Source organism: Mobula birostris, chromosome 20 (genome assembly GCF_030028105.1).
Source record: "Mobula birostris isolate sMobBir1 chromosome 20, sMobBir1.hap1, whole genome shotgun sequence".
NCBI lineage: Eukaryota > Metazoa > Chordata > Chondrichthyes > Myliobatiformes > Myliobatidae > Mobula > Mobula birostris.
Window position 1 is genome coordinate 34,587,911 of NC_092389.1, and position 12,867 is coordinate 34,600,777.

Here is a 12,867-nt window from a genome sequence, read left to right on the forward strand (position 1 = left end):
CCCCTCAATGAGGACTGATGTGTGTTCTCCTAACTTCCCCTATCTGAAATCCACAAATAATTCCTTAGTCCTGCTGACATTGAGTGCAAGATTGTTATTGCAACACCGCTCAACCAGCCGATCTATTTCTTTCCTTTACGCCTCCTCGTCACCATCTGAGATTCTGCCAACAGTGGTGTCATTGGCAAACTTAAAGATGGCATTTGAGCTGTGCGTAACCACAGTCATGAATTTACAGAAAATAGAGCAGTGAGCTAAGCATGCGTTAAGTTGCACATGATGTTATTAGCGATCCACACTTATTACGGTTTCCTGATAAAGAGGTTGTCGATCCAGTTGCAGAGGGGCATTTTTTAGCTTGGAGAGTAGTACTGAGGGGATGATGACGTTGAACATTGAACAATAATTGATGCACAGCAAACTGACGTAAGTATTGCTGTTTTCCAGGTGCTACAAAGCCAAGTGGAAAGCCAGTGGGATTGCATCCACTGTACATCTATTATTGTGGTAAGCAAACTGCAGCAGGTCCAGGTCCTTACTCAGGCAAGAGTTGATTCTATCCATAACCAACCACTCAAACCAATTCATGCGACCATAAGACAGAGGAGCAGATTTAGGCCATTCAGCCCATCAAGTCCACTGCACCTTCCATCATGGCTGCTTTACTATCCCTCTCAACCCCATACTCCTGCATTCTCCACATAGCCTATGACACCCTGACTAATCAAGAACCTATCAACCTCCGCTTAAAATATACTCAATGATTTGGCCTCCACAGCTGTCCATGGCAGCTCCCTCTGGCTAAACAAATTCCTCATTTCTGTTCTAAATGGATGTTCCTCTATTTTGAGGCTATGCCCTCTGGTCCTAGACTCCTTCACTACAGGAAACATCCTCCCATAACCACTCCATCGAAGTCTTTCAATATTCAATAGGTTTCAATGAGATCTCCCCCCCACCTGATTCTTCTGAACTCTAGCGAGTACAGGCCCAGAGCCATCAAACGCTCTTCATATGTCAACCCCTTCATTCTCAGAATCATTCTAGTGAAGCTCTTCTGGACCCTCTCCAATGCCAGCACATCTTTTCTTCAAAAAGTGTCCACCTGCTCACAATAATCTAAATGCAGTCTGACCAATGCCTTATAAAGCCTCAGCATTACATCCTTGCTCTTGTATTCTAATCCTCTCAAGATGAGTGCTAACATTGCATCTGCCTTCCTCACCAACAATTCAACCTGCAAGTTAACCTTTATGGAATCCCGCACAAGAGCTCTCAAGTCCCTTTGCATCTCTGATTTTAGAATATTCTTTCCATTTAGCAAATATGAAAATTTAGAAAGTCTATGACTTTATTCCTTCTATCAAAGTACATGACCATACAATTCCCTACACTATATTCCATCTGCCACTTCTTTGCCCACTCTCCCAATCCATCTAAATCTCTCTACAGACTCCCTGCTTCCTCAACACTACCTGCCTTACATTTATCTTTGTATCACCTGCAAACTTAGCCACAGAGTCATCAATTCCATCATCTAAATCACTGACATACAGTGCTGTGCAAAAGTCTTAGGTACATGTATATAAGTGGGGTGCCTAAGACTTTTGCACAGTACTGTATTTGTCAACGTGGAGCAGACAGCAAGTTTGTAAATCTGGCAGGAGCAAAGGATGCTGGGAATGGTAGAGACAGAGCATTTTGGGAGTGGTGTGGAACAGGTGGCAGAGAAAGAGTGCCAGGGACAGGGAGCAGTGCAGAAGCAGACACACCCACCCCTAAGGCCACGCAATGTCATTTGATTCCCAACATTTGGTCTATTGATCATTACAGAATGTCTCTGTGGTGTTTCCTGCTCCCTCCCATCTCCTTTCCCTTTTTCCCAACCATGATTCCCCTCTCCCTGCGCCCTTCCCACTCAGTCCATACTAGACACCCATAACAGAATCAGGTTTATCATCACTTACGTATGTCATAATTTTTTTTGCGGCAGCAGTACAGTGCAATACATAAAATTACTACAGCTATACATACCTAAGACTTTTGCACAGTACTGTGAAACCCTTTTTTACTGGGCGTCTCTGGAAATGTGCCTTGTTGGCCACTCGTGAATAGCCACTGGATTCCGTGGCAAGAAACCCACCTTTCTCGGGTTTCATACGTCTAGGGTGTATATAACTTTGGTCCCGCTAAATCCTCAAGGTTGGGATGTCTCACCCACCAAAACCCCAGTTTGTCTGAATGCTGTGTGATTTACTGCCCTCAGCAATTGCCCATTGGCAAGAAATAACAGTTCATACCACTGCATACAATTATAAAGTATATTTAAGAATGTTAACTTAAGCATCCAGTTATTAAAGGAAAGAAAGACAAAAACAAAAAGGGCCCATTATACTTAAACAGTCACATGTGCATAGTGGAGCTCAAATCCTCCAGAAGCCGCTGTTTTCAATGTACACACTGCACCTTCCAAATGTCGCTCAAAATCCATCTCAAACAAATGGGCTCTCCCGTGGGTGTATTGGTCCTTCTTGTTTGAAACCATTTATCTGCATAAAGCACCTTGTGCAACAGGAACGACATCCTCAGCCATCTTCCCTCCTGTCTTCTCCCAACTCCTGCCAACAAAGACCTTGACTCACACCAGTGTCCATCACAAAAATTCTCTGGCCAGCATTCTCTAGAACGTTCTCCCAAGTTCAGCATCCTGACTGGCTGACACCACATTCTGAGGTTGAACAACAAAGCTCCTTATCTCAGCTCAAACTCAAACAGGCTGAAAGCTAAACAGACTGCTCTTACAGAACTGCTAAATGTAATACCTACAGCACAGCAGTAAAAATCTTAACCAGGGCATTACAACTGTATAAAGTGAAAAGAAGCAGTCCCAATACCCACCCCTGTGGAACACCACTAGTCACCGGCAGCCAACCAGAAAAGCCCACCTTTATTCCTACTCTTTCCCTCCTTCCAGTCAGCCATTCTTCTATCCATACTAGTATCTCTCCTATAATACCACAGGTAAAAAATAATGTATTGTTAAGCAGCCTCATGTGCAGCACTTTGTCAAAGGCCTTCTGAAAATACAAGAAAACAACAGTAGATGAGTTTCAGGGGATAGTCATTGAGGCAGCTCAATTTGCAGCTGGGGGAGGTTAAAAATATCCATGGTATCCTGTCAGTTAGTCAGCACAGGTTTTCAGTACCTGCCAGTTACACCACCGGGGCCTGAGCATTCACCTTTTGGAAGACGTTCAGACGTTGGCCTCCGAGACAGAATTCATAGGATCACGAGATGTTGTAGTTTTACAGGTGTAGTTTTACACTCCCTTTCAAAGTGTACATAAAAGGCATTGATCTCATCAGGAAATGAAGCATCACAGTCACTTACGCTGTTAGCTTTTGTCTTATCGGAAGAAATGGTGTGCAAACTTTGCCACAGCAGTCGTACATCCAATTGTGTCACTAAACTCAAACAGAATAGCCTTTTTGTTCTCACAATGGTCTTCCACACGTTCTACCTGGACTTTTTGTCTTCTTGATCACCAGTCTTGAACGTCACAGATCTAGTCTTCAATCAAAGAGCAAGCCCGAAGTCTCAGTAACTTCTTTTCAACCCAAGCTCTTTAAATCTTTCCAGAAACATTGTGGACATACTTGTTCATAACACTTCAGCCAAGATCAACCTAGTGTTCTCTCTCAACCTAGTCGCAAGCTTTGCAACCATTTATCTCTTGACAAATGCTACTAAGCAGCATCCTCCAACAGTATGTGTTTTGCCCCAGATTCTAGCATCTGCAGTCTCACGTTTCCAAGTATTGCTTATGGTTAATCCCCAACCTCTTTGCTGTCTTCGCCATTAGAAGTTGCCATCCTTCAACCAGCCATGCCACAGCCAGGATGAGCAGGGTAAAAGACACTACGAGAGACAAAAGCACATTGAAGGCATGACTCAACATTCGTTGTTGGCAGAATCTCATGGTTACAAGGAAATGCACAGGAGTAAAATAGGTTGGCTCGTGAGTAATGCCAAAACAACAACCTTGCACTCAATGCCTGCAAGACTAAGGAACTGATTGGGGACTTCAGCAAGGGGAAATAGAGAAAACACACAGCAGTTATCAGAGGGGTCAAAAGCAGAAAGGGTGAGCAGTTCCTGGGTGTCAACATTTCTGAAGATCTATCCAGGGCACAATGTATTGATACAATCATAAAAGTGGCACGACAGTGGCTATATTTCGTTAGGAGTTAGACTCTTGCAAATTTCTACAGATGTACCATGGAGAGCATTCTGACTAGTTACATCACCACCCAGTATGGAGGCTCAAATTAACAAGATCAGAAAAAGACGCTGAGGGTTGTAAACTCAAGCCAGCTACAGCATGGGCAATGGACTTCCTACCATCGAGGACAGTCAATGCCTTAGGAAGGTGGCATCCATTATTAAGGACCCTCACCATCCACAATAAGCCCCTCTCTCATTACTACCATTGAGGAGGTGGTGCAGAAGACTGAAGACACAGTCAACATTTTAGAAACAGCATCTTACCCTCTACTATTAGATTTCTGAACGGTCCATGAACATTATTACCTCACTACTTGGCTTTCTTTTTTCCACTATTTTTTTAAAAATATATTCTTATTGTAATTTTCTATGTATTACACTGTACTGCTGCCGCAAAACAACAAATTTCAAGACAAACATCAGTGAAGATAAACCTGATTCTGGTACTTGGACAATTCACTCTTTTCTGAGCTAGAGCACTACCTAATTTATGAATTCCTTATTGAATATTTATTTAGGAACTTTCTCGTGATTAAGTAGATGATTCACCACAACTACAGCATGGAAATGTTGCTAAGTGAGGAATTGGGGTTTTATTTACACTTGGATGAGTTGTTCATGCACAAACTGATTAGAAAGAGACAAGATCAATAACCTCAACAGAACATTCCTGAGGAATCTGATAGAATTCTGTTTGAGCACAGCAAGTCTGAACCTGAAACTTCTTTTAAATCAAGGCAAATGCTATAGTATGAAGATAAGAGTTAGCTAAAAAGGACTGGGGAAAGGAATTGAAATGTTGGACAGTAGCAGATATTTCATAGCTCTCAGAAAAGAAACATTTTAGTAATTTTAGCAAAATCTGAGAGAAAATCATTAGCCAGCTGGAGCACACCTTCTGTGCATTGACTGCTATTGGAGGTACACAGTAGAAAGAACCCTACATACTTCCTGATTCCTGATGCAGGGACACAACAAACCATTGATCAATCTTTTTCCTTCAAGTATGCTGCTTGATCTGCCAAGTTCCTCCAGCAATTTTGTTTTATATCATTATTCCGGTATTCAAATCCTCTTGCCACAGAGATGAGGAAGAGACGAGGAAATCTGGGCAACATAGACAAAATGTTGGGAGGAATCTCAGTGAATCAGATGGCATTTATGAAGGGAAATGAACAGTCAACATTTCAGGCCAAGACCCTTAATCGGGATGGGAAAGAAGGCAGAAGGCAGAGGATAGAATAAATGGATTGGGGGGGAGGGGATAGAAGGAGTACGAGCTGGTATATGGTAGATCAATGGTAGGAAGGTAAAAAGATTGGAAGTGATAGGTGATGGTGGAGGAGCAATCTGACAGGAGAGGACAGTAAACTGTGGAATAAAGAAGGTAGGAAACTAGAGGTAGGAAGGTTTATGTGAATGACAGGTTGTGAGGGTGGGTGAAGGGAAAGGAGAGTTTTGGAGCCACAGGGATAAGGAAAAACAGGAGGGTGTGGAGAAAGAATAGAAGGAGTGGTTACTGGAAGGTAGAGAAATCAATCATCATGGATTCAGATTGAGACGACCAAGATCGAATATGAGATGCTGCTCCTACAATCTGCGTCTGGTCTCAACATGACAGAGGCAGCTATGAACAGGCCTGTCAGTGTGGAATGGTAAGTGGAATTAAAATGGCTGCCCACCAGAAGATCCTGCTGTTGTGGTGGACAGAGCAAAGGTGCTTGACAAAGTCATCCTCTAATCTGTGTCTGGTTCCACTGATGTAAAGGCAGTCACACCAGGAGCACCAGAAGCAATAAGTGACACTGATGGACTCACATGGGCAACGCTGCCTCACCTGGCAGGTGTAACATTTAGCATGCCCCATGAAAGGATGAGCAGACAAGGGAATCATTGAGACACAACCCCTGTGGAAAGCAGAGAGGGGAAGGGTAGATGTGCTTGGTGGTGAGATCACGTTGAAAATAAGGAAATCTAGGCAACCTCTTTTGCAAGAATTTAAGCAAGATTAGACGAGCTGGTCATTTCAGCCTCCTTTGCCCATCAGTCAGATCATGACAAAGGAATAAGAATACCTTACCTGTATCTGTACCAAATACATATAGACCTCCGGTAAGGTGGTGGCACACTCCGACCCAGCAGCCTCTTCAGGGACAACCAAACATGTTTTTGTCTTGCTTAATCTTTTTTTTTTACAATTGCAAGGCTATGCTGAACATTAAGAACTTCAAGTGCTGCAGGTGTACTTCATGAGAGAGTTGCTTGATAGCAGGGGAGCTCAAGGAGCTGAACTTGGTGCAGACCGTGTTACTGCCTGTCACAGAAAGGTCTTGGATTAGGTGCACAAAGGCGGTGTGCAGTCTAACAGTGAGTGGTTATTTTGGATGTTTTTCTTACAATCACAAGACCTTGTTGAACACTGGTAATGCAAAATACTCCAAGTCCAGTTCACTGGTTTATTGGAGAGACGGACGGCAAGACTGCTGCGTGGACTTGGCTGTAGCGAGGACTAGGCCTCATGCCGCAAGCTTGCCTGTTGCAAGCATCCAGGAGTGGAGACGCCTGAAGCAGTGTGGCATGGCGTCCATGCTGGATTGGGGACTGACTCTTCTCCAGTGTTCACTAAATGGAAGACAAGCTGGATTGATTGCTTATGTTTATCTGTTGACTACTGAGGGCTTGTTCTTGCACCCATGCATCATCAAATTTACAAGACACGTCATTTGGTGACATCAGCCACATATATATTTTTGAGTTGATGTTCACTGCTACTTGATGTGTGTTAAGTGCGTCTTGGGCTGTGTGAGACTGGTGGTTCTGTGTTTTGCACCTTGGCCCCGGAGGAATGCTGTTTTGTTTCGCTGTACTCATGGGTATTCGTGTATGGTTGAATGACAACTAAGCTTGAACTTAAACTTAAAAAGGGATATACTTGATATAGAAAAGAATCACTAGACAGGTTTCTGGGATAGCAGGAATAAAAGGAGGATGCTGCATCTATGGAGTCAGTCTCAAAATGAGGGCTAGGCCATTTGGGACTGAAAAGAGGACGGATTTCTTTATTTGGAAGATAAACATTTGGAACTCACTTCATCTGAGGGCTTCCAATGCAGAGTCAATGGATAGCAGATGAAAATGGAGTTCAATGTGATACCTTGGTTTATTATTGTCACATGTAGGGAGATACGGTGGAAACACTGCATGCCATCCATACAGATCATTTCATTACTACAGTGATCAACAAAGTATAAGGGAAACAACAGAATGCAGAATAAAGTCTCAGTTACAGAGAACATGTACTGCAGGCAGACAATAAGGTGCCAGCTCATAATGAAGGAGATTCTGAGGTCAAGAGCCCATCTTAGATACTAGGGAACTATTCAATAGTGGCGTTGAAGCTATCCTTAAGCTTGGTGGTACATGCTTTCAAACACTGGTTTCTTCTGCATGATGGGGGGGGGGGAGGACACAATGTCCAGGATGGGTGGGGTCTTTGATTAAATTGGCTGCTTGACTGAAACAGCAAAAAGTTATAACAGCCAATGGAGGGCAGCTTCCATTATATCATTATATACGGAGTTATGTCTACAACACTGCATTTTCTTGTGATGGGCAGAACAGTTGCATGACAGATGCAAGTCACGATGCATCTGGATAGTAGGCTTTCTATGGTGTATTGATTGGAATTGGTGAGAGTTAAAGGGAACATGCCAAATACCCTTAGCCACCTGAAGTAGTGGTTCTGGCAAAATTTCTTGGCCACGTGGTTGGACTAGGACAAGCAGTTGATGTTCACTCCAAGGAACTTGAAGCTATCAACCCCCCCCCCCCCAGCTCAACACCAATGATGTGATGATCGTAGTCTACTTGTCAGAAAGTCAAGGATCCAGTTGCAAAGAGAGGTGTTGAGTCCCAGCTCTAAGAGTTTGAAGATGAGTTTTCTTGGAATTACAGTGCTGAAGGCTGAAGTGGAAGATCAGCCATGATCTAGCCGAATGGCAGTGAGAGTCTGGAGAATCAATGGTCTATTTCTGCCCACACTTCTTGCATTCCTAAATTCTTGAAGTAGGTGAAGGCAAAAGCTACACACTGATGATGGCAAGGTTGTATAGTATGAGGCACTCAGTATAATGCATACTGTGGTGCTCCTCCATTAGCAGTTGTTGCACAAGTGTGCTAAAATCACAGCAACACACATCAAAGTTGCTGGTGAACGCAGCAGGCCAGGCAGCATCTGTAGGAAGAGGTGCAGTCGACGTTTCAGGCCGAGTCGACTGCACCTCTTCCTACAGATGCTGCCTGGCCTGCTGCGTTCACCAGCAACTTTGATGTGTGTTGCTTGAATTTCCAGCATCTGCAGAATTCCTGTTGTTTGCTAAAATCACATATTGGTTATACACTGGACTCAACAGCTAGAGATTTAGTTAACAGCCTTTTTAGTTAGTAACAAAATTTCAGTTTGCTGTGAGGTTTCAATGACAACTGCTATACAATAAAGTGTACTGGACTCTCAACCTGTGGTCATACAAACTCCAAGTTTAGAGAGTGGAACGTTGGTTCTATATTAGGGCACAGTCAGTATGTGCAATCACTGACATCTGAAGCACAGGTAAATTGCCATTACTGTTAAAACTGCATGACCACTCTGTCTGTTATTCTCTAGCAACAAAATAAGTACAGTTGATCATCTTTGTGAAGAATCTCTCAGGACTTTTAAACAACAGCCCTGTAAACTTCGAAATGTTACACCTCTCTATTTCTGGCCTGAATGGATTCAGATCCTTTAAGCTCTTTGACATGGCCCACTTGACAGGCACTGGCAATGCAATTCTCATCTAAATGATTTTACATTTTAAAAACAACAGGATGGTTGCTTTCAGTAAAGGTTAAAGCATAGACTACCCACAAATCGATACTCAGAGGTTCAGGTCAGAAACTTGTGCACAAACATCCTCGAAACCTCCAGCCTGAAATCTTCTTATCCCTCCTCCAGCAACTTGTCCTGCTCTACATATTCTCTGCTCCTGTCCTCAACCGTTTCAATTAAATTACTTATAAACGAATGTACATCTGGAAGAAATTCACTTGTTCTTGGGAGTCTGCAAAACCTTTACAGCTCTTATTCTTACAAATGCAGCCTGGCTCCTGAAATTTGAAATCATGGAAAGCATTTAATACAAAGAATTGGATAAAAAAACAAATAGCAACCAACCTATAAATAACGCATAATCCTCTTTGTATTGTACTTCAATTCAAGTTTTATTGTCATTCAACCTTACATGAATACAGCCAAATGAGACAGTGTTACACCACGATTAATGTGCAAAACACAGTACCAACAGTCACACATAGCACATACAAGATAGCAAGCACGTGAGATATCAAGAAAATATAGTCACAAGCAAAAAAAATAGTCCAGACCCTGAGTCAACGAATGCCGTAGAAATCTGCAGTCAACCACAATACAGCTTGCCTTCTGCTGAGTGAACACTGGGGGACAGGGAGGGAGGAGCACTCATGCTTCAACAGCTCTGCTCTGGCAACTGTAAACAGGCAACACCATGGCTTGAGGCCTAGCCCTCACTATGACCGAGGACACGCAGGTCCCCGACCACCCATCCCTGCTGTCCGCCAATAAATCAGTAAATCGGACTTGGAGTATTCCACATTAACAATGTCCAAAAGGGTCTTGTGATCACAGGAAAAGCAACTAAGACAGTCTCTCGCTATTAGACTGCAGGCCTCTTTCGCGTACCAACTCTTCTGAAGCCTCTCTGATGCAAGCAGCAGCACGATCTGCACAAAGTACAGGTCTTTCAGTTCCTCTGGCAACAAGAAACTCGCTGATGTGGTAGACCTGCAGAACTGTAAGTTCTTGATGTCTAGCAGGATCTTGTGATCATAAAAAATGTTTAAAAATGACAGCAGCACCCTTTGTTGACCCCGTAGAAGCAGAATCAGATTTAATATCACCAGCATCTGTCATGAAATCAAACATCACCATCTTACCAGAAATTAAGGTAACATGGCAGCATGTGAAGGATCCTTCCTGCTGCAAACACATGTTCTACTCTGAAGAGTATGTTGGCTGAAACACTGAGTTCCAAAATTATAATGCTGTGGTCAAAACAGCACTAGAAAGTGAAAGCACATGCTTGTTCTGCATAATTCTAGCAGAAATCACATTGGCTCTGTGTTAGTGGACATGTCCAACCAGAGGTTCAAGAATTCCACAGCTGACAATTCTAAGGGATTAATTCTAACTCATGGTGCCTAAAGACAAATACGTTTTGGTGCTTAACCTTAACCCCACTCCAATTCAATAAAGCCACATTTCTAGCTGGTTGGCTAATAGATACCAGTGCATTCTGTCAACGGACAACTTTCCTTAAAAGTCTATAAGGATATGGTTCATTGCAATCTTGCCCAAATATATGGTTCCAATAATTTTCAATTGTTATTGCATCTTCTCTAATAGTCTTTTTATTCCATCTCGATTCAAAGAGTAGTTTTCCAAATTTTCCTCTGTAAGTATTGAATTACTGTTAACCAACTCCAAAAATTCTTGCACAATTGTCTCCGAAATTCTCCCTCTGCAACGTACCACCTGCACCCTATTGCTGCACCAAATCCTCCGACACCCATGAAACCTATAAAAGACAATTCGTTTTGAGGATAGCACACACAAAATGCTAGAGGGACTCAACAAGTCAGTCAACATTTATGGTGGAGAATAAACAAAATGTTGTGGAATAAGTTTTCTCCTTTCTTACATTTTTGAAGCCTTTGTTGACAAGAGTGACTTTGGAAACTTTACTGGTCAGTGATTTACACTCACCTTAGAAAATCATCTGAAGTCCCTCCAACACCAGTAGCACCCTCCATGTCACACTGCAGCAAAAACCTAAAGAATGAAAAAGAGTGTCATTAGTCGCATAACATAGCAACACTAACTTTTAAAGCAGCAGAAATGTTTGATCAAACTGAGGTACACATCAAAATTCAGACTAAGGTGATTCTTTTTCAACCAGTTCTAAGGCATTCAAACCATGTCCTATTATCTTCAGACACAATATTCAATAAAGTATTCAAATGAAACACTGCAGGACACTTCAAGAGTCCCGCAAAGTTAAATCTGCATCTTCTGCACCTATTAAAGTACACCAAATTTCCTCAGTAATCATTTCACATCAAAAATAACAACCTTTATTTAAAATTGGGGCTTTTTGCCATCTGATTTACCTCAAATTTTTGGACATTTTCACTCAATAATTCATACCCTGATTGAGGACTTGACAAGATGTCACGGTGCCCAAACCAGCAGTGTACCTCCTTGCTGATCACTGTGGGAATACTCTCCACCGCTTCACTATGACAGAAAGAATGCACCAAAATGCACAACAGCTGTCGCGAAGCATTTCAAGTATTCCTGTAAGCTATCTAATGGCCTGGCATTGCATCTTACTATGAATCACATTGGGTTATTTCACATGTGATACTCTGTCAGGGACCATAAAAACAAAGGCTGTGTGCACAATAGTGAAACTGTTCCTCTCTGAACAAAACAGCATCCTCGCACTTTTACAACAGCTCTGTATGTTCAGAATTTTAAACTGAATGTATACAACTAAATAAGCCAGTTTAATAAGTGTGAATAGAATTAGAAGAGAAAAAAATCTCCTTCAAAATATTCTTCAATCTTTTCACTGGTTTGAACTCAGCAGGTCGGGCAGCATCCGTAGAAACGAACAGTCAATATTTCGGGTCGAGACCCTTCATCAGCGTCCTGACGAAGGGTCTCGTCCTGAAACTTTGACTGTTTGTTTCCATGGATGCTGCCTGACCTGCGAAGTTCCTCCAGCGTGTTGTGCATGTTGCTTTGATCCCAGCATCTGCACAGTATTTTGTGTTTACGATTTCACTGGTTTGCGCAGCAAAGACAGATTTAATATTACTATTTTCATCAGCTCAAGACGCTCTATTTATGCCAGTTCAGGATGTTGAATGGACTGCCTACTTGACATCCACAGATCTTCCATGCAACTATAATCCTTTATGTTCAATAAGCTATGCTTCATGATCAACAGCCTTAAACCAGGATACCATGGGCCTCTTCATCATTAGAATCTGATTTACAATCATGGACTTATGACATGAATTTTTGTTTTGCAGCAGAACAGCACAAAGACAAAAAATACTATAAGCAAATAAATAGTACAAAATGAAAGGAATAATAAGGTAGTTTTCATGGACTGTTCAGGAATCTGGTGGCAGAGAGGAAGTAGTTGTTCCTAAATATTGAGGCCCCTGTGCTGCCCACCCCAGCAATAATAACGAAAAGAGGGCATGTCCCTGATGGTGGGAGTCCTGAATGATGTATCCTGCCTTTTTGACGCACAACTTTTGCAGGTATCTCAATGGCATGGAGTGTTGTGCCTGTGATAAAGCTACAACCCTCTGCATCCTCTTGTGATCCTGCCCCACAGCAGGTGGTGATCTAAACAGTCAAAATACTCTGCACATCTATAGAAATTTCTAAGAATCTCTGCTAAAGTCTCTTTTGTAACATATCAAATTTGCTC

At 42.4% G+C, this 12,867-nt stretch overlaps 1 protein-coding gene across 9 annotated transcripts in view; it reads right to left on the reverse strand.

Moving 5' to 3' along the window:
* Positions 1 to 12,867, reverse strand: part of LOC140185133 (rho GTPase-activating protein 32-like) — a 583,009-nt gene that overhangs the window by 411,779 nt on the left and 158,363 nt on the right. For all 9 annotated transcript variants that reach the window (XM_072238473.1, XM_072238466.1, XM_072238464.1 and 6 more), the window contains one exon: positions 11,124 to 11,189. In XM_072238473.1, coding sequence (XP_072094574.1) covers positions 11,124 to 11,189 — 66 coding nt within the window. The remainder of the gene's footprint in view (positions 1 to 11,123; positions 11,190 to 12,867) is intronic.